Source organism: Rhinopithecus bieti, unplaced genomic scaffold (genome assembly GCF_001698545.2).
Source record: "Rhinopithecus bieti isolate Rb0 unplaced genomic scaffold, ASM169854v2 scaffold_33652, whole genome shotgun sequence".
In the NCBI taxonomy this organism is placed as follows: domain Eukaryota; kingdom Metazoa; phylum Chordata; class Mammalia; order Primates; family Cercopithecidae; genus Rhinopithecus; species Rhinopithecus bieti.
Genome location: NW_016814761.1, coordinates 2368893 through 2390805, shown reverse-complemented (window position 1 = coordinate 2390805; position 21913 = coordinate 2368893). Strand labels below are relative to the sequence as shown.

The 21913-nt window shown below is 47.1% G+C and overlaps 1 protein-coding gene across 5 annotated transcripts in view; it reads left to right on the top strand.

Annotated features, from left to right (window-relative positions):
* The window catches only part of EMC1 (ER membrane protein complex subunit 1), a 29251-nt gene extending 8522 nt beyond the window's left edge, over nt 1-20729 (top strand). The window contains exons 10-24 of one of the 5 annotated variants that reach the window (XM_017851970.1): nt 49-108; nt 765-887; nt 1669-1765; nt 3660-3782; nt 4723-4731; nt 5793-5992; nt 6155-6304; nt 7507-7668; nt 7978-8097; nt 11791-11928; nt 15875-16048; nt 16611-16821; nt 18588-18672; nt 19716-19845; nt 19932-20729. In XM_017851970.1, coding sequence (XP_017707459.1) covers nt 49-108; nt 765-887; nt 1669-1765; nt 3660-3782; nt 4723-4731; nt 5793-5992; nt 6155-6304; nt 7507-7668; nt 7978-8097; nt 11791-11928; nt 15875-16048; nt 16611-16821; nt 18588-18672; nt 19716-19845; nt 19932-20111 — 1962 coding nt within the window. In that variant the 3' untranslated portion in view covers nt 20112-20729. Of the gene's footprint in view, nt 1-45; nt 109-764; nt 888-1668; nt 1766-3659; nt 3783-4722; nt 4732-5792; nt 5993-6154; nt 6305-7506; nt 7669-7977; nt 8098-11790; nt 11929-15874; nt 16049-16610; nt 16822-18587; nt 18673-19715; nt 19846-19931 lie in introns of all 5 variants that reach the window. The other 4 variants (XM_017851969.1, XM_017851973.1, XM_017851972.1 and 1 more) reach the window with 4 other exon arrangements.
* Nucleotides 20730-21913: the final 1184 nt, after the last annotated feature.

Below are 21913 nucleotides of genomic sequence, written 5' to 3'. Positions count from 1 at the left end.
GTGACCCTTTGGCTGAATTTTCTCCTGTCCTTCTCTTTCTCATAGCAGAAACCTAGCAATTCTGAAGATGGGTCAATGGGGAGCTTTCCGGAGAAGTCTAGTTCAAAGGTAGGGTGTGGCATTGGGCAGTATGCCAGACCGAGAGACGCAGGAGGCCACCAAAGAGAGTTGGGGGCACAGCTTTGGTTAGGAGCAGGTCTGAGAGTTCCCAGCTTCAAATGGGGTTTCCTAAGTACTGTAAATTAAATGATGTTTCCCTTAATCTCATTTTACTGGGAGATTAGGAGGTAGAATGCCTAGAGTCTGTTCCTAGCCACTTTCTCTTCTGGGCCTCTGCGTCCCCATTTTTCTGGGGATCTTGGCTGGCACAGTTGAGTAGTAATCTGTGCAGTGACCCTGAAGCGGAGGCGTCAGCCCCTGGCTGGAGGCATACATAGGTTCCTGCTGTGGCTTCCATCTCAGCGTTTCCCTGCCTCCTGTCTTGCTCAGTCTACCTTGCTCAGCCCTACCTCTCTTTCAGAAGTCTGCTACTCTGTACTGGCTTCCAAGACAAGTATGGTAGTTGTAATTTCATTTATTTACTCAGGCACCTTATTTCTGCCTTAGGATTTGGCTTGCTTTTCTCTTTTATTTTCCTTTGCATATATTTCCCCTTCTGGCCTGGCTCCTTCTCTAGGGTATTTGCCCCCAATCCTTGGACTTCCTTTGGTGGGCTTTGCTTTCGGGGGATACCTCTAGTTGACCTGTGCTGTCTGTACCCCTAGGACTCTCTGGCTTGCTTCAATCAGACCTACACCATTAACCTGTATCTCGTGGAGACAGGTCGGCGGCTGCTGGACACCACAATTACATTTAGCCTGGAACAGAGCGGCACTCGGCCTGAGCGGGTGAGGCAGAGCCTTTCTCTGCAGACTGTCCTGTGGGCTTCTCAGCACGTGCCTTCCTTTCCTCAGGGCCAGGTTTTAGCCATGGGGCTTGGATTAGGCTCTCTGAACATGTGTTCTAATGCTCTCTGAGCCACTGACTTGTTGGAAATCACAGTAAAGGCAGGTATTATTTATGCCAGCTTGTCATTGTGTACCAGGCACTGTTCTAAGCTTTTAACTTACATATTAATTAATTTAATCCTCTGGACACTCCCGTGAAGCGATTGTTCCTGACCTGGTTTTAAAATGATTCTGTGGCCTGCTGGGATCGAGTACCATAGCCAGAGTCACGGAGCCAGTAAGAGGTGTTGCTGGGGTTCAGATTCAGGTCTAACCTCCCACAGCCTGAACTCATCACTACCCAGTATTGCCTCTGTGTACATTTGGTTATTTTCCTCAGCTGCTTGGGCTGTGGCTTCTTTGTTTCTAAAGCAGAAAGTCTAATCCTGGCCTCCTGCTCACTTTGTGGGGTGTGATTAGAACATGGATGAATGGCATGGTACCCGTGCAGTATTCATGTTCCTCCATAGAAAGATCTGGGAGACCCCAGCATCATTGTGTTGGCACCTAAGAATATGTATCACTTACTGGCATCCAGATGATAGCTACATTGTTTAGGTATCAAATAATGCCATGGCTTGTGCCTCTGTTAAGTCCTAATGCTTTGACTCCTGGGGTCTGGTGCTCTCAGAGGCATTTGGATCCTCACTGACTACGCTGGTCTTGACTGTGTGGCTTATAGCTGTATATCCAGGTGTTCTTGAAGAAGGATGACTCAGTGGGCTACCGGGCTTTGGTGCAGACGGAGGATCATCTGCTACTTTTCCTGCAGCAGTTGGGTAAGTAGACCTCATTCAACCCATTTTATTTATTTCCCCAGGCCTTCCGATGTGTTCCAGTCAGACTGTTTTTTGGGAGGCTGCAGGTTTCTGGAAGAGATTCAAGTGGAGTGTGCCCCGAGTGTTTTGTTCACAGCCAAATGTCACCTGATTTTTTTTTCAAATTTTTTAAATTTTTAAAATTTGAGATAGAGTCTTGCTCTCTTGCCCAGGCTGGAGTGCAGTGGCATGATCTTGGCCCACTGCATTCTCCACCTTTCGGATTCAAGCAGTTCTCCTGCCTCAGCCTCCCGAGTAGCTGGGATTACAGGCACGTGCCATCATGACCAGCTAATTTTTGTATTTTCAGTAGAGACAGGATTTCGCCATGTTGGCCAGGCTGGTCTCGAATTCCTGACCTCAAGTGATCCGTCTACCTCAGCCTCCCAAAGTGCTGGGATTACAGGTGTGAGCCACCGTGCCTGGCCTGTCACCTGCTTTTTTTTTTTTTTTTGAGACGGAGTTTTGCTCTTGTGGCTCAGGCTCGAGTACAGTGGCGTGATCTCAGCTCACTGCAACCTCTGGCTTCCAGGTTTGAGTGATTCTCCTGCCTGAGCCTCCCAAGTAGCTGGGATTACAGGCATGCACCACCATGCCTGGCTAATTTTGTATTTTTAGTAGAGATGGGGTTTCACCATGTTTGTCAGGCTGGTCTCAAACTCCTGACCTCAGGTGACCCACCTGCCTCGGCCTCCCAAAGTGCTGGGATTATAGGCATGAGCCACTGTGCTCGGCTCTTTTTTTCTTTTTTGAGACAGTTTTGCTCTTGTTGCCCAGACTGGAGTGGAATGGTGTAATCTTAGCTCTGTGCAACTTCTGTGTCCTGGTTCAAGTGATTCTTCTGCCTCAGTCTCCCGAGTAACTGGGATTACAGGCGCGTGCCACCACACCTGGCTAATTTTGTATTTTTAGTAAGAGACAGGGTTTCACCACGTTGGTCCAGGCTGATCTCGAGCTCCTAACCTCAGGTGATCTGCCTGCCTTGGCCTCCCAAAGTGCTGGGATTACAGGTGTGAGCCACCACGCCCAGCCCTTGTTACCTGCTTTTGAAGAATAACTTGGCCTTCTTGGTGGGATATATAACTTTCCTCCCTTGACCTATTGATTCCAGCCCCTTGCTCTGCCATTTCTCCTTTTATGCAAGAGCTTGTAGTAATCCCTGAGTCAGCGAGAAGAGTCTCTTTAGAACATCTGGGAGGCAGCCTTAGCTTTTTTTTTTTGACACAGGGTCTCACTGTTGCCCAGTCTGGAGTGCAGTGGCACGATCATGGCCTCACTGTAGCCTCAATCTCCCGAGATCGAGTGATCTTCCCACCTCAGTCTCCCAAGTAGCTGTGACTACAGGCACTTGCCACCATGCCTGGCTAATTTTTTGATATTTATTTTTATTTATTTATTTATTTTTTGAGATAGAGTCTCGCTCTGTTGCCCAGGCTGGAGTGCACTGGCGTGATCTCAGCTCACTGCAAGCTCCACTTTCTGGGTTCACGCCATTCTCCTGCCTCAGCCTCCCGAGTAGGTGGGACTACAGGTGCCCACCACCACGCTCAGCTAACTTTTTATATTTTTAGTAGAGATGGGGCTTCACCATGTTAGCCAGGATGGTCTCGATCTCCTGACCTTGTGATCTGCCTCCCTTGGCCTCCCAAAGTGCTGGGATTATAGGCGTGAGCCACCTCGTCTGGCCCTGATATTTATTTTTTGTTGAGATAAGGTTTTGTCCTGTTGTCCAGGCTGATCTCAAATTCCTGGGCTCAAGAGATTCGCCCACCTAGGCCTCCCAGAGTGCTGGGATTACAGGCATGAGCCACTGTGCCCAGCTCCAGGCTTAGCTTTGTAAAAATGTTTCCTGTAGCAGGGAAGGTGGTGCTTTGGAGCCGTGAGGAGTCCCTGGCAGAAGTGGTGTGCCTAGAGATGGTGGACCTCCCCCTGACTGGGGCACAGGCCGAGCTGGAAGGAGAATTTGGCAAAAAGGCAGGTATGAACCTAAGAGGTTGGAGCTGCAGAGTTGCTGGAGGGGTCAGTCTGGAAATGACCACAAGAGACACCGTGTCATGCATCTCCGGCTTCCTGGGCTTGGCAGATTGCTAGTCTTTTCTGAATGAGCTCTGTGATGATGTTCCAGTGCATTTGTGGCCATATGGTTTATGAAACCGTTCTTTTCTGTGAAAGAATGAACTGTGAATCCTTCTAGGGAAAGCTAGGGGAAAATCCCTCTAGGGAAAGCTGAGGGAAAAAAGTCTTTTTTTTTTTCTTTTTTTGAGACAGAGTCTTGCTCTGTCACCCAGGCTGGAGTGTAGTGCCGCAGTCTTGGCTCACTGCCATCTCCGTCTCCTGGGTTTAAGCAGTTCTCCTGCCACAGCCTCCCGAGTAGCTGGGTTTACAGGTGTGCGCCACCATGCCCAGTTCATTTTTGTATTTTTAGTAGAGACAGGGTTTCACCATGTTGGTCAGGCTGGTCTTGAACTCCTGACCTCATGATCTGCCCACCTTGGCCTCCCAAAGTGTTGGGATTACAGGCGTAAGCCACTGCGCCTGGTGGGGAATAAAGTCTTAACTTGGTATAGAAATAGCTACCATTGCCTGTGTACTAAAAATTTACCAGGCACTGTATACTCATTGTCCCTAAAGCAGCAGCCACATCTGTCTGGAGACACGATTGGGTTGATCTGGGTAGTGCGGAAATAGCCCAGTGCCCTCTAAAGCTGGCCATGGTCCCAACTGCCTGGATGAACTTGATTCACTCTGCTCTGATTCAGTCCTGCCCCCCACCCTCTCTCTTCTGTCCATTCATCCAGCTCTCCAACGGATAGCTATTGAGGGCCTGCTGTGGATCAGGCACTCTGCTAGGCAATGCACATTTTCTTAAGCTGAGGATTAACTTGACTTTACTGTTTATTTCTGCTGCCTGGATCCAGCGATTCAAGGTAAAACCTGCTTCTTGCTGCCTTGTTGCTCGTTGTCTGCTCACATGGCTGGCTTTTGGTTAATTGTTTTTCTTCCTAGCTGGGACCAATGAGGTACATCCTTGGGGGTGTGTGTGTGTGTGTGTGTGTGTGTGTGTGTGTGTTGACTGCCATGCTTGTGACTTGTCCTGTTGCTTCTCACTTCTCTTCCTTGAGCAGAGGTGGGTGGAAAATAAGATCAGCAGAGGTTCTGCTCCTTTTTCAGTAAGTGCTTATTACCATGTACCAGGCACCATGCTAAATCCTTGATGTACATCGTATGATGTAATTTTCCAACAATCCAGTGGGTTACATGCCACTTTACAGATGAGGAACCGGAAGCAAAAAGGTGAAGTACCTTTCTCAAGGTTGCCCCATAGTGAGTGGTGAAGCTGGGATCTTAATTTGGGCCTGGCAGATTCCAGAGACCATGCTCTTTACCTTGCTTCCTTGCATCTGTTTCCAAATCTGTGGTCTCCAATGAGGAGATCTGGAGGGCAGTGGCTTCACTGATGGAATCAGGGAAAGAGTGAATGATGGTCCTGGGAACTCGTTGCAAGTATGTCTGTTGGGTGCAGGTTAAACAGTTGACAAAGTAGGAATGAAGCAGTGGGAGATGGAAGTACCTGCTCATGATACACATTCATTGACCTGCACCCTCCACCCCCACACTCATACCTCTTCTGGCTTTGTCATGGCACCCAGAAACCTTCCTCTGGCATCTTGGATGTGGGGCTATGGTGGAGACATTCACAGCATGGCTGCCTCCTGCATGTCTAATCCCTGACCTCCTAGTCTATTCCAGGATTCCAGCTGGGTTTAGTTGTAAGAGCCAGTTAAGTAGTTTTTGGAAGCTCCTGCATGAGCCTTACCTGAGTGTGAGACTATTGGCATCAGATATAGGACTGCCCTTTGGGCTTGTGGCCTAATGTGTGGACTTTACCACTCCATACGAGAGGCAGAGAGTCCTCATTAGGAAAAGCATGTACCTCCTTCTGGACCCCTAGTCTGATGTAGAGTGTGTTACTTTTCCTTTACACAAGATGGCTTGCTGGGGATGTTCCTGAAACGCCTCTCGTCTCAGCTTATCCTGCTGCAAGCATGGACTTCCCACCTCTGGAAAATGTTTTACGATGCTCGGAAGCCCCGAAGTCAGATTAAGAATGAGATCAACATTGACACCCTGGCCAGAGATGAATTCAACCTCCAGAAGATGATGGTGATGGTAACAGCCTCAGGCAAGGTGAGTGTGGTTTAGACTCCAGTTACTGAACCTTTTCAAGTTCTGAGGGTGAGGAACAAAAAGCCTTTGGTGGGGGATGACACTGGTTCTAGTTTTCAAGGACAGACTCAGTTCTTTGGTTTCTCTTTCTAGTAGTGAGCCAAGTATTTGTTTATCTTGCAGCTTTTTGGCATTGAGAGCAGCTCTGGCACCATCCTGTGGAAACAGTATCTACCCAATGTCAAGCCAGACTCCTCCTTTAAACTGATGGTCCAGAGAACTACTGCTCATTTTCCCCACCCCCCACAGTGTACTCTGCTGGTGAAGGACAAGGTGAGGCATCCAGCTCTAACTTGAGCCAGACTCAGAGTGGCTTTTTTTGCTATTTTGTAACTTAAATTGCTCCTAGGCCCTTGGAATTATGTGAGTTAATGAGGCACATTCAGGGGTTAGAACTCTTGTTTCTTCTAGTTTCATGCCTGGGTGAAGGAACCAGCCAGCACTGATGTGGAATTGTTTAGAAAGTGGGTGTGACTTCACCAGCTACATAGGGAGCCAGCTCTCCTCTTTTCTAAACATTGGCTGTTAGTAGCTGAGTGGCTATTTTCTCTTCTCTCTTTGAGGAAGAGCAGGACACAAAGATATTTTTGTGTCTTCCCAGAATTAGAATGGATTTTTGTGTATTCATTCTAGCATAGAAGGTGGGCTTGGTAGACACTTTCTTGGAATGGCTGCCTGGTGCGATTTTGGCTCACTGCAGCCTCCACCTCCCAGTTTCAAGCGATTCTTGTGCCTCAGCCTCCCAAGTAGCTGGGATTACAGGCGCATGCCATCATGCCTGGCTGATTTTTGTATGTTTAGTAGAGACGGGGTCTCACCATGTTGGCCAGGCTGGTCTCAAACTCCTGACCTCAGGTGATCCACCCGCCTCAGCCTCCCAAAGTGCTGGGATTACAGGTGAGAACCACCACGCCTGGCCAGGTTGCTGAATTGTTACTTGGTTTTTTTATTGGTTCCTGGTTAGAACTGGCAGAGCAGCCAGGCAGTGGCTCACACCTATAATCTTAGCACTTTGGGAGGCCAAGGAGGGCGGATTGCTTAAGTCCAGGAGTTCGAGACCAGCCTGGGCAACATGGTGAAACCCCATCTCTACAAAAAATAAAAACAGAATTAGCCACGTGTGGTGGTTTGTGCCTGTAGTCCCAGCTACTTGGGAGGCTGAGGTGGGAGGATCGCTTGAACCTAGGAGGTAGAGGTTGCAGTGAACCTTGATCATGCCACTGCACTTCCAGCATGGGTGATAGAGTGAGACCCTGTCTCAAACAAAAAAGAACTGGCAGAGACAGTTTGACGTTTTCCTTTGTGACGTTAGCCTAGGGGACTATTCACCTACAGCCAAGAACTTATTTTCCACAAAGAGGGCAAAGACTAGGGAACCCCCACAGTTGCTAAGCTGGAGTCCCAGCTCTTCAGGTCTATCCCTAGGATTTGCAGTCTTTTCTTGTTGATGGAGCCTGACAGTTTGCTCATTTTAGGAGTCGGGAATGAGTTCTCTGTATGTCTTCAATCCCATTTTTGGGAAGTGGAGTCAGGTGGCTCCCCCAGTGCTGAAGCGCCCCATCTTGCAGTCCTTGCTTCTCCCAGTCATGGATCAAGACTACGCCAAGGTGTTGCTGTTGATCGATGATGAATACAAGGTACTGTGTTCAGAGGGGATGGAGAACATGCTAGTGGAGTCGGGTTTGGGGCCAAGTGGTCAAACACAGCAGCCCAGAGATGGAGTGCTCTCTGCACCCAGCACATGTTTGGGCTCTGAGGCCATCCTGAAGAGAAATGATGGCTGTGTCTACATTTGTGAAAACTCAGGTTCTTAACAGAACTGAATGTAAACCCTAAACTGAGTTCACTAGACTCGAATTCTTTTAAGATTTGCTGTTTTATTCTTAAGGCTCTCTTTGATGGGGAAATTTCCTAACTCTTTTCTTGGGCTCTCTGGGTTTTTCAAGGTCACAGCTTTTCCAGCCACTCGGAATGTCTTGCGACAGCTACATGAGCTTGCCCCTTCCATTTTCTTCTATTTGGTGGATGCGGAGCAGGGACGGCTATGTGGATATCGGCTTCGAAAGGTGGGAAGGCGTGTCCTGGCATGACCCTTTGTGGATGAGATGCGCGTGTTTCCTGGCCATTTGGCTAAGAAGTGAATTATGCTACTCATTCTACTGTAAACTTAGATTAGCGTAATCCTGATGTCTGCTACAAAGTCAGTCATTTGTTCATGTTTGTTGGGCAGCTACTACATGGCAGGTATGGTTCTAGGTGCTGTGGACAGAGTAGTGCACAGTAGACCTAATCTCTGCCCTTATGGAGCTTTCATTCCACATTCTTTTTCTTTTTTTTTGAGACGGAGTCTCGCACTGTCGCCCGGGCTGGAGTGCAGTGGCGCGATCTCAGCTCACTGCAACCTCCACCTCCTGGGTTCAAGCGATTTTCCTGCCTCAGCCACCCAAGTAGGTGGGATTGCAGGCATGCGCCACCACGCCCAGCTAATTTTTTCTATTTTTAGTAGAGACGGGGCTTCACTGTGTTGGCCAGGATGGTCTCAAACTCTTGACCTTGTGATCCACCTGCCTCGGCCTCCCAAAGTGCTGGGATTATAGGCGTGAGCCACTGCACCCGGCCACATTCTTTTTCTATAGCAGAGAGATGGGACTTTTTTTCCATTCTTGGGAGAGTAGAAGGTAGGAATGTGGGTTGAGTAATAAGTTGTACTTTTATATGAAGATGATGTTGACCAACTCATGATAGAATGTGTGCTTTGAATTTTATTTCTAGAAAGGGGGTCAGTTTGCTTTAATCCTCACATACTTGAGACCAACTCTTGTAAACAGTGATACAAGCTGGCTCTGAAGTCCAGCTCTGAAGTTCACAAGGGGCTGGCATGGCCTTGTTAGCAGGACTGTTTGGAGAAGTACTCTGTGGTGTGCCCTCACAAACAGCTCTCCCATCCTGTCCTGTAAGGCCTTTTGAGAGGCGTAGAATTTAAGAGCTTAGACCCAATTTGCTGGATTTGAAGCCTAGGTTTGTCACTTACTAACTTTGTGACCTTGGACTCTGGCCTTCTGTTTTCTTAGCTGTAAAATAAGGTGATAAGTACCTGTCTCAAACGGTTGTTGTGAGAATTCAACACATAAATCACATAAAACTGCCTGGCACATGGTAAATGCCATCTGAGTTGGAGATGCTGTTGTTTTGAAAATGCAGTGCCCTTTGGTGACATTTGTAACAGCTAACCGTAGCATAAACGGCACTGGAAATGGTCTGCCCAGAAGACACATCCTTTACCCTTGTGAATGAAAAAAAAAAATCGTTCTTCTGAGTTAATAAAATGAGGACCTTGAAAGAGACAGTTTTGTAGATTCAGGGGAGTGAACTGGAGTGTGGGTGTTATGAATCTGGAGTCTTGAGGACATCATCTGAGTGAACAATGACAAAGGAAGACAAAGGAGGCAGAGCTGTCTGTGGGAAGTGAGCCAGGTGTGCGCGCGAGTCCTGGACCACAAGGGAGTGTACTGCCTTTGCCCTCACTTGGTGACCTTCTTCTCGGGATGTTTTAGTGAGTTCTCATGTTTTCAAAGAAGGTTGTGGCAATGAAGTCTTATTATTAATAACTTTTATTATTTTAAAAATTTAGGTAATACATGAGTATATTCTCATTGTAAAAGAGTCCATTGATAGAGAGAGGTGAACAAGCAAAATGTGAACAGACCTTTGTAGCCCCCTGTCCAGCGGTCTTCCCCTCCCCAGGTGGAAAGCCTGTCAGCAGTTTGCTGTGCCTCTTTCCACTGTCCTTGTGTATTTTTGATTCCATATCAACAGCTGTGTGGACACACATGTGTGGCTTATACTTTTTTTTTTTTTTGAGACAGAGTATCGCTCTGTCACCCAGGCTACAGTGCAGGGGCGTGATCTCAGCTCACTGCAACCTCTGCCTCCTGGGTTCAAGCGATTCTCCTGCTTCAGCTTCCCAAGACTACAGGTGCACACCACCACGCCCGGCTAATTTTTGTATTTTCAGTAGAGACGGGGTTTCACCATGTTGGCCAGGTCTCAAACTCCTGACTTCAAATGATCCTCCTGCCTTGGCCTCCGAAAGTGCTGGGATTACAGGTGTGAGCCACTGTACCCAGCCCATTTTTTTTTTTTTTTTGTTACTCACATGGAATTGACCTATATTTATTCTTATGAAATTTGCTTTTTTTATTTAATGGGTTTTCTTTTTTTTTTTTTTTTGAGATGGAGTCTCGCTCTGTCGCCCAGGCTGGAGTGCAGTGGCCGGATCTCAGCTCACTGCAAGCTCCGCCTCCTGGGTTTACGCCATTCTCCTGCCTTAGCCTCCGGAGTAGCTGGGACTATAGGCGCCCGCCACCACGCCCGGCTAGTTTTTTTTTTTGTATTTTTTAGTAGAGACAGGGTTTCACCATGTTAGCCAGGATGGTCTCGATCTCCTGACCTCGTGATCCGCCCGTCTCGGCCTCCCAAAGTGCTGGGATTACAGGCTTGAGCCACCGCGCCCGGCCATTTAATGGGTTTTCTACCTCATTGTTTTGTCAACTTCAGTTTTTTATTACAGAAAAATATTGACAAAAGTGCAAAATCATGAGGAATGGCTCAGTGAACCCTCACCAAGGGAATACACTTGTGTGCCTGGTAATCATATCAGGAAACAGAACAGCACCAGCTCCTAGAAGGCCCTTTTGCCCTTTGCCAGTAACTACCTCCTGTCTCCACGCCCAAGGGCTCCGCATAATTCCATAGGATAGATGTATAATAATATATTTAACCATGAGTGTTTATTGGTTGGTTTCCTGTGACCATCAAGAATCATACACGAAATGTTTTGAGGTCCATGTTAGCTTAGACATTCACTGCTGGCCCTAGTATACGAGCATCTTGGAGTTTAGTAATAAATGGTAAATTTCCTTGCATATTTCCTACTCAGATAAACAACGGGATACTACTGAGCATTTTGCCTCCTTTCCTACTGGCTTTATTATCTATCTTTTTTTTTTTTTTGAGCCGGAGTTGCCCAGGCTGCAGTGCAATGGTGTAGTCTTGGCTCACTGCAACCTCTGCCTGCTGGGTTCAAGCAATTAATTCTCCTGCCTCAGCCTCCTGAGTAGCTGGGATTACAGGCATGCACCACCATGCCTGGCTAATTTTTTATTTTTAGTGGAGATGGGGTTTCTCCATGTTGGTCAGGCTGGTCTCAAACTCCCGACCTCAGGTGATCCACCCGCCTCGGCCTCCCAAAGTGCTGGGATTTCAGGTGTGACCCACTGTACCTGGTCTAGTATCTATCTTAATCAAACCGAGAGTTCTGAAATTTCTTCATAAACTAGATCTCTATTGCCATTTTTCTAGTTTGTTTTATTTTTGAGTCTTGCTCTATCATCCAGGCTGGAGTGCAGTGGTGTGATCTCAGCTCACTGCAGCCTCTGCCTCAGCCTCCTGAGTGGCCAGGATTATAGGTGCCCGCCACCACATCCGGCTAATTTTTTGTAAGTTTAGCAGAGATGGGGTTTGGCTATGTTGGCCAGGCTGGTCTTGAACTCCTGACCTCAAGTGATCCGCCCGCCTTGGCCTCCTAAGTGTTGGGATTACAAGTATGAGCCACTGCTCCTGGCTCATTTTTCTAGTTCTGATCTCTGTTCCTTCCTGCACAAAGGCCTCAAATAATGAACTGTAGGATGGGTCTAACTTCAGCTGTTTCAGTTCTTTGTGTACCCTCCTGATTACAGGCTTTTTTGTCCCTGCCCTAGGATCTCACCACTGAGCTGAGTTGGGAGCTGACCATTCCCCCGGAAGTACAGCGGATTGTCAAGGTGAAGGGGAAACGCAGCAGTGAGCACGTTCATTCCCAGGGCCGTGTGATGGGGGACCGCAGTGTGCTCTACAAGGTACATACAGCCAGCTCTCTGGTATACAGCAAGGGCTTTTGAATTAGGAAAACAAGGGCTTCAAGTCTGGCTGTAGGACTTGGTAGATGTATGACTTTGAGTAAGTCATTTAATCCCTTTGAGCCTTAATTTTTGTTGTGAAGTGGGGATAATAATATACCCTCTTCCTAGGCTTGTTGTGATGATCACATGAGATATTCATGCCTAGCCCAGTGCCTAGCATATGGTAAGTAAGCAACAGATGTTAGCTCTTATTTTTTGGACCTTTTTGTTTTGTTTCCTGAGACAGTGTCTTGCTTGTTGCCCAGGCTGGAGGGCAGTGATGCAGCCATGGCTCACTGCAGCTCCGTTGTCCTCCTGGGCTTACACGATCCTTTCACCTCGGTCTCCCAAGTAGTCGGGACCATAGGCACATGCCATGTTAATTTTTTAAAAAAGCCTGGGCTTGGTGGCTCATGCCAGTAATCCCAGCATTTTGAGAGGTCAAGGCGGGTGGATTACTTGAGTCCAAGAGTTTGAGACCAGCTTGGGCAACATGGCTGAAACCTTGTCTTTACCCCCGCAAAAAAAGTAAAAAAAAATACAATTAGCTGGGCATGGTGGTGCATGCCTGTAGTCTCAGCTACTCGGGAGGCTGAGGTAGGAGGATCACCTGAACCTGGGGAGGTCAAGGCTACAGTGAGCTGCAGTTGTGCCACTGCACTCCAGCCTGGATGACAGAGTGAGACCCTGTCTCCAAACAAACACAAAACAATTTTTTTTTTAACTTTTTATTTTTTGTAGAAGATAGAGATCAACCTAGGGAACATAGTGAAACCCTGTCTTCAAAAAAAAAAGCTTTTTTAAAATTTCTTATTTTTGTATTGACAGGGTCTCACTATGTTGCCTAGGCTGGTCTCTATCTCCTGGCCTCAAGCAGTTCTCTTACCTCAGCCTCCCAAAGTGTTGGGATTAGAGACTTGAGCCACTGTGCCTAGCCCAGCTCTTATTACTAGTGGTAGTACTGACAGAGCATTCTGGGGTTAAACCATAGTCGAGCCATCAGAAACTCCATCTCTGTGATCCAACACTCTAGTTAGTGTTAAAGAGAGGGAGATTGAGGTGACTAGTGGGCTGCAAAACTGTTGTGGGAGAGAATGTAATCACAGTAGTAATGCACATTAATTACACCCTCTGGTATAGCAGAGACTGAGTAGAGACTGAGTTGGAGGGGGTGTCATAGACTAGAGTAGCGAGATCACGGAACTTGATGGTAAAGCTGGATCACTAAGCATGATCCAGTGCAACACAGTGCAAGCCTCTAGTTTGACTGTCAAGTTAAGACGTGGCTCTGCCATGGCCTAGCTGTTTTTCTCTTAGGCTGTCTGAGGTTCCATTTTCCCCAGTATAATGGCGTGCAGTGGTGCGATCACAGTTCACTGAAGCTTTGACCTCCCAGGCTGAAGCAGTTCTCCCATCTCAGCCTCCTAAGCAGCTGGGACAACAGGTGCATGTCACTATGGCTTATTTTCTTTTCTTTTCTTTTTTCTTTTTTTTTTTTGAGATGGAGTCTCACTCTGTCACCAGGCTGGAGTGCAGTAGCACGATCTCGGTTCACTGCAGCCTCCACGTCCCAGGTTCAAGCGATTCTCCTGCCTCAGCCTCCCGAGTAGCTGGGACTACAAGCGTGTGCCACCATGCCCAGCTAAATCTTGTATTTTTAGAGATGGGGTTTCACCATGTTGGCCAGGATGTTCTTGATCTCTTGACCTCATGATCTGCCCGCCTCAGCCTCCTGAAGTGCTGAGATTACAGGCGTGAGCCACTGTGCCCAGGCAGTTATTTTATTTTCTTTTTTTTTTTTTTTTTTTTTTTTTTTTTTTTTTTTTGAGGCGGAGTCTCGCTCTGTTGCCCGGACTGGAGCGCAGTGGCCGGATCTCAGCTCACTGCAAGCTCCGCCTCCCGGGTTCACGCCATTCTCCTGCCTCAGCCTCCCGAGTAGCTGGGACTACAGGCGCCGCCACCTCGCCCGGCTAGTTTTGTATTTTAGTAGAGACGAGGTTTCACCGTGTTAGCCAGGATGGTCTCGATCTCCTGACCTCGTGATCCGCCCGTCTCGGCCTCCCAAAGTGCTGGGATTACAGGCTTGAGCCACCGCGCCCGGCCAGTTATTTTATTTTCTTTAGAGATGAGGTCTTGCTGTGTTGTCCAGATTGGTCTTGAACTCCTGGGTTCAAGTAATCCTCCCATCCTGGCCTCCCAAAGTGTTGGGATTACAGGCGTGAGCCACCACACCCGGCCAACAGCAAGTATTTTTTGAGTGCTAGTTGGATGCAGGCACTCATTTACACACTGGGATATAAAATGGGCAAAATAGACAAAACTTCCTGACCTTGCGAGGCTTTCATCATAGTTGGGTGAGGCTAATAATAAAGAAAATAAATAGGTAAATTAGATAGTGTATTAGAAAGTGACCAGTTCTATAGAGAAAAATAAAGCCGGGAAGAGGGAAGGCAAGTACAGTGTAAATTGGGTGGCTAAGGAGGGGCTTAGTGAGAAGGTGGCATGGAGTGAGTAGACTTGAGTGAGGAAGTGAGTCGTGTGGATAGCTTGGGGGAGAGCCTTCCAGAGAGAAAAGTCAGGGCACTCCTGGTGTGTGTGAGAAACAGCAAGGAAGACCAGGTGACTAGAAGATGATGAGTGAGGAGACATGTCAGGCCTGCTGAAGGCAGAGGGCAACAGGGCCAGATCACAGGCCACCACCGTGGCCTTCACTTTGGAGCACAGTGAAGAGCCACTGGGAAGTTTTCAGCAGAGGAGTGACATCAGTGACTTGAGATTCCACAGGTTCATTTGACCTAGATTAGACTGTAGAGGGGTGAGGAGGAAAGCAGACCATTTAGGCTGTGGGATCATCCAGGTGCTGATGGTGGCTGGAGCTGGGCTGGTAGCACGGAGGTGGGAAGAAGGGATCGGGTTCTGGGTACTTTTGAAGGTAGAGCCAAGAGCGGGTATATATGTGTTATAGAGAAAGGAGTCAAGGATGACTCGAGGCTTTAGGACTGAACCACTGATGTATGGAGTCGCCACTGGCTGGGGAGGAGACAGGACCAGATTTTAGGCAGGGGTTAGAACAGTTCAGTTTGGGCCATGTTACGTTTCAGATGAGACATCTGAGAAAAGATACTGAGATAGTTTCTTAGTGAAGTCTGGAGTTCAAAGGAGTCTCTGGTTTGGATACATACACTGGGCATTGCCAACATCCATAAATGGTGTTCAAGCCATGAGATTGGCTTGAGATAGACCACCACGAGGGTAAGCGTGATGGAAATGCTCAAGGCTTGAGAGCTTCCTGGTGTGTTCCACCATGAAGAAACTGGGGAGATGTGGAAGAACCTCCAAAAGAGTCTGAGGAGAGGCCAGTAAGGTAGAAGGAGTGCTGGGCAGGGATGTTCTGGAATCCAGGTGAGAAAATGTCACAGGGAGGTAGTGATCACCTGCGTCACGTGGTACTAGTGGGTCAAGTAAGGTGAGGGCCAAGACTTAGTCAATGGATTTAGCGATGGGGAGGGCGGTGGTGACCCAGAGAAGAAAAATATCACTGCAGCATTTGTCCCTAGGTCAATGAGTGGGCAGACCTGGATTTTATCTAAGGTTACTATATGCTATCTGAGACTTGAGAAGCTGCTTAACTACTTTGAGACTTTTCTGCAAAATGTGGACCATAATAGCTACTCTGCAAGATTGTTTAAGGGATTAGATAAAATACAAGGTACCTGGCATGGCACCCAGTACCCAATGCACATAAAACAAGTGCAGTGATGAGAAACTCCAAACAGGAAGCTCTTTTCACCAGAAACCCTGATTCCTCTGCCAGGCTGGAGAGCTCCAGGTTGGTCTCACAGCACAGGAATGGAGTGTGTGATGAGTCATTGTGGTTCTAAGGGAGTTTTCTCTCTATCTCCAGAGCCTGAACCCCAACCTGCTGGCCGTGGTGACAGAGAGCACAGACACACACCATGAGCGCACCTTTATTGGCATCTTCCTTATTGATGGCGTCACTGGGCGTATCATCCACTCCTCTGTGCAGAAGAAAGCCAAGGGCCCTGTCCATATCGTGCATTCAGAGAACTGGGTGGTGGTAAGCAGTCACTACCAGGGACACAAGGTAGCTCCAGAGGTCTCCCTGCTTCGTAAGTCCTTTCCAGAAACCCAGTTGCTGCTTTGGTTTTCTTAGGATCTCAAATTCCCTGGATGGCAGCAAAGCGTGCTGGTTAGGGGCGCTAGGCTCAGGAATCAGACGGCCTAGGTTTGATCCTACCTCCTCCATTTCCTGACTGCATAACCTCGAACTAGTTATGTATGCACTCTGTGTTGCATCATTGGTAAAATAGGGATAATAACAGTCACCTTCAGTCTAGCAAAGAACAATGCCTGGCACTTAGTAATGATTCAAAGGTTAGTTACTATTATGGCTTCTAAGAATCTTGAGAATTTCCTTTGTCTTGTGGTGAACTTTGGATAGCCTAGATAAAAATACTTTGAAAGTTAGTAAACTTGGTAGTAAGGAAGAAAAGTGAGGTGCTAGTTGATGGTTTTCCTTTGTCGATCTGTAGCTAATTAGAAAGGTGCCTTCCAGTGCAATTTCCCTTTCCAGTTGAAGCAGCTGGGAAGCCCTGAGCTGCCTCCTCCTATCCCTGCAGTACCAGTATTGGAACACCAAGGCTCGGCGCAACGAGTTTACCGTACTGGAGCTCTATGAGGGCACCGAGCAATACAACGCCACCGCCTTCAGCTCCCTGGACCGCCCCCAGCTGCCCCAGGTCCTCCAGCAGTCCTATATCTTCCCATCCTCCATCAGTGCCATGGAGGCCACCATCACCGAGCGGGGCATCACCAGCCGACACCTGCTGAGTGAGTGCATGGGGAGCCTCTGGGATGGCTGGGTTCCCTTGGGCAACCACACTGAAGGACAGAGTAAGGGACACATTGCTGGCAGAGCCCCGTTGAACCACCTGTAAGGGAAGGGTGGTGAGGAGGGCTATATATCAGTGGAAGAAGTTTATTAGTTCATCTTTGCCACCTATGAAGGTGACCACCTCTCTCTCAGTCCTCATCTTTTTTTTTTTTTTTGAGAGAGTCTCACTCTGTCACCCAGGCTGGAGTACAGTGGTGTGATCATGGCTCACTGCAGCCTCAACCTCCTGAGCTCACCTGGCTAATTAAAACAATTTTTTTTTTTTTGTAGAGACGGGGTTTTGCCATGTTGCCGAGGCTGGTCTAGAACTCCTGGGCTCTGATGATTCTCTTGCCTTGGCCTCCTGAAGTGTTGGGATTACAGATGTGAGCCATTGTGCCTGGCGTTTAGTCCTCATTTCTGATATACCACCTCTCTATTTGGCATTTTCACCTAGCTCAAAAAGTCAGTTCCTGATAGCATTCTTAACATAGCTGCCTGTGCTGACAGGTTACAGAAACTGGCAGGGTCTGTTGCCCAGGCTGGAGTGCAGTGGCACGATCTTGGCTCACTGCAACCTCCGCCTCCTGGGTTCAAGTGATCCTCCTGCCTCAGCCTCCCAAGTAGCTGGCATTACAGGCACCCACCACCACACCTGGCTACTTTTTGTATTTTTAGTAGAGATAGGGTTTTGCCATGTTGGCCAGGCTGGTCTTGAACTCCTGACCTCAAGTGATCCACCTGCCTCGGCCTCCCAAAGTGTTGGGATTATAGGTGTGAACCACCGTGCCAGCTCTAAAAATCTCATCCTTATGTAACCTAAGCCCAGGACTTAGGACACAGTGGTTAACAGGTTCCTGTGTTTAGTTGATTTTACCAAAGATGTTTGGGACTCAGATCTGATGGGCACTTGGCATTACTGTTGCTTTTTTTTTTTTTTTTTTTTTGAGATGGAGTCTCGCTCTGTCACCCAGGCTGGAGTGTAGTAGCATGATCTCAGCTCACTGTAACTTCCACCTCCCCGGTTCAAGCGATTCTCCTGCCTCAGTCTGCTGAGTAGCTGGGACTACAGGCGCACGCCACTATGACCTGCTAATTTTTTGTATTTTTAGTAGAGATGGCGTTTCACCGTGTTAGCCAGGATGGTCTCGATTTCCTGACCCCATGATCTGCCCGCCTCGGCCGCCCAAAGTGCTGGGATTACAGGCATGAGCCACCACACCTGGCCTATTGTATTCTTAAATATGAAGAAGCCAGCCCTATAGGCAGTTTATCAGCTTTAATCACCATTACTGAAACTGGTGCTATGATCGATCATGCTTGGTCCTCTAGTCTTCCCTGGCCACTGTACCGCAGCTGCATAAACAGCTGCGTTTGCTCAACGGGAAGGAGACTCCCTGCTGGGGGGGGTATTGGAGGGAGGGGGCATGAGGAAATCCAGGTCGCCTTCTACATTTTTCTCTTTCATCATTATCCATATCTTGATTCTAGAACTTTATTTTCTGGTATCTCAGAATGTTAAGAAGCTAGTGTCTTCAAAAGTGAGAACCTTCATTCAGACCTATGCATATTATTGGATTATTATTTTTGGCTATGTAAGGGAGCCTCATTGACCCACTTTTTTGTTTTAAACTCTTGTTTAAATTTCTGCAATAATGACATTTTTGTAACTGGCCCTTGCTGGACACTGGATCGGTGTGAACATTCACTTCTTCCTGTGTAGTTGGACTACCTTCTGGAGCAATTCTTTCCCTTCCTAAGGCTTTGCTGGATCCCCGTCGCCCCGAGATCCCAACAGAACAAAGCAGGTGAGACCCTCGTGGGTGGTGCTGAAGACTCTGACCTTATGGAACTTAACCTCACTGATTAAGCTTGGTTCTCAGTCTCCGTGTGCCTTCATGCTATGCTAGGGGCTGGGGATGTAGCAGGGGCAAGTCTGAAAAGTCACCTGCCGTCATGGAGCTTACAGTCTGCTGGGAAATGGGCAATAAATAAATAAGATAAACAAGTAAAATATATACTTTGTTAGGTACTCAAATGCTAAGGAGAGTAAAACAGGAATGAGCTAGGAAGTGGGGATGGGGATGTGCATGGGTATAATTTGAGAGGTGGCCTGGGAAAGCCCCTTTGAGAAGGTGCATTTTGAGTGAAGGCCTGAAGAAGGTGAAGGAGCTAGCTGTGTAGATACCTGAGGAAGAACTTTCTAGGCAGAGGGAACAGGCAATGCAAATCCCGAGATCATGTCTGGTGAGTTCGCAGAGGGCAACGCTAGGAAATGAGATCACTGAGGTAATTCGGGCCAGATCATGTGGGCAAGCCAGTAACTTGTTCACTGTTGGTATTGTTGTATTAACAGCCACCATCCTGTCGGGTTTTCTTACCTTCATCCTCAATTTCTTTATCTAGGGGCATGAGGAATGGAGAGAAGTATATGAGAGACAGGAGGTTAAAACTAGGAAGACACAGGATGATAATCAGGTTTCAGAGAAATGGGGACCAAGAGGCACCCTGGAGTGGCGAACAGGAATTAGCCTAGTGGTTCAGTGTGTCGGTTTTAAAATGGTCGGCTTTCCTCTTGTGTGAAATGCGTCATCTGTATGTCCTTTCTTTTCAGATTTAGAACAAAGTAGGAATCTAGATCTCATTCTTCCTCTCCAGAGAGCTTCCTTTCTTGTAGTCCTTCCTAACATTCATTCAGCTGCTAAATTTTTAACTACCTAATGCAAGCAGACCTCCTAGGAGATTTGAGGCTAGATATGTAGCCTGGAAACCTTCCAGGACTCAGGAAGGGCAGCCAAGAGATCCCTTTACAGCAGTGCTCAGACTGCCTGTCCCGGCTGGTGTTTTGCAGAGAGGAGAACCTAATCCCATATTCTCCAGATGTACAGATACACGCAGAGCGATTCATCAACTATAACCAGACAGTTTCTCGAATGCGAGGTATCTACACAGCTCCCTCGGGCCTGGAGTCCACTTGTTTGGTGAGTAGGGCCCACAGCTGCCCTGTTTCACCCTTGGTGGATCATTGGTTGTTTCTTCCCTAATTCTTATTCCATCTGCCTTCCAGGTTGTGGCCTATGGTTTGGACATTTATCAAACTCGAGTCTACCCATCTAAGCAGTTTGACGTTCTGAAGGATGACTATGACTACGTGTTAATCAGCAGCGTCCTCTTTGGCCTGGTTTTTGCCACCATGATCACTAAGAGACTAGCACAGGTGAAGCTCCTGAATCGGGCCTGGCGATAAAGACTAAAGACTGTGCCTAAAACTGGAGAGCCAGGGGAGTGTGGGTCAGAAAAGAAGCTACAGCTGCAGTTTGGTGGGCTGGTGGAGTGTGTGTGTGTGTGTGTGTCTCAGTGCTCAGCTAAGAGCTGCAGGGAAGAAGATGGATGACCTCCACATAGAACTCCTTTTGGGATACACATGATGCAGAATCCTGCATGGAGAGAGAACTCACCCTCAGCTGAGAATCTCAGAGAATCCTGATGGGCTTTCCCTTGAAGTCCAAAGGCCTCTGCATGGTTTCCTTTCTTTGCCCATCCATGAATTTTATTTATTTATTTTTTTTAAATAAGAATTCCAGCTGATTGTTGTGAGGCCTGTTTAAAGTTTTACTTTGCCTTTTGTGTTTCCCAATTTTATCTAGAAATCTTTCTGACTTTTTCCATCTCTTGCTTCAAAGTAAGAGGGGAACTCTCCTTGCTGACTCCACCTTACAGGTGCATTTGTTGTTTTGCACTGGGAAGAAATAGGATCCATTCTTAGCTGAGGCTCGAGGACTGATCCAGCCTCTCATGGCTTCCCTCCAAAGTAACTTACGGTTGGGGATCTATATGTAATGTCAAAACTTACGTTAAACCTCTAGTTTCATGCTGTCATTCACTAGGCTGGGCCACCAAATGTTTGTTTCAATTTATCAGAAGCCAAGTCATTAGCGTCTTGTTTGTTGCCCATTGCCTATACTTTTCACCTGAGATGTGTGAGTTGGGGCCTTTTAAAAACTACTGAATTGTCTGAGCCTCGAAGACATTTCCAGGGAGAAGAGAGAATCTCTCATTTCACTCACAGGCTGGTCTAATCATAACCTATTTAAAGATGTCCTTGTTTAAGAACCCCATTATTTATTTTTAGTTTTTAATATAAATTAACATGTGGGGCATCATATTTCTCTTTAAATGAGGAAATTTTAAGTCTTATTGATCTTAAATAAGACTTAACATAAGTCTTATTTTAAGTTTAAATAAGGTCTTATTGAAACCTTTGAAGCTTTAAAAAAGAAAAAAAGGGTGGGGGTGGGAAACTGGCATACTGTTTATAGCACTGCCGATTGGCTAGGCCACTGTGTCTCTGCTACAAATTAAAGAAATCCTAAAAGTTTTCCTTGGTCATAGAGTTGGGGAATGACAGAATTTTTCTTTACTGTGAAATGTATGTACAGAGTAGACCACCTCTAGCCCTGTGGCGAAAGAGGTGCACTCGAAGGTCTGAATAAAGCAAGTGACGAATGACACTGTTTAAGTCCTCTTTTGTGTCTTAGAAGATCACTTTGAGGCTCTTTTCACATTAGAGGGGATAAAAGCAGTGAAGACCTAAAGTAAGGGTATTTTATTTTAGTAAGGAAACATGTCAGTTTAATCATATATGGGTTGGTCAGGTTATCTAAAAATTTGTCATCTTTCTGTGGTCATATGCTGATGGTAGAGAAGGAAGAGGAAATGACAACCATTTTATTAATCGTCAATTTGATATTAAGTGACTGAACATGTAGGAATCTCCAGAAAAAAACAGGCATCTATCATCCTGACCCAAGGCATATTTTAACATAACCTGGGAGAAGAGAGTAGGTACAAGTTAAAAAAATGCTGCCCTAGTTTTGAGAAAGCCAGGCTGGAATTCTGACAGTCTTTCATATATATGTGCAAGGTTAGCCTGCAAGATTCTAGTTTTTATTTACCAGTGTGCCAGAATCTGAAACAAGCTAATGGGAGGGAAGTTATTTGTCCTTTTGTCCTTTAGTAAAATTCCCTGTATTTCAGCTGTAATCAAAG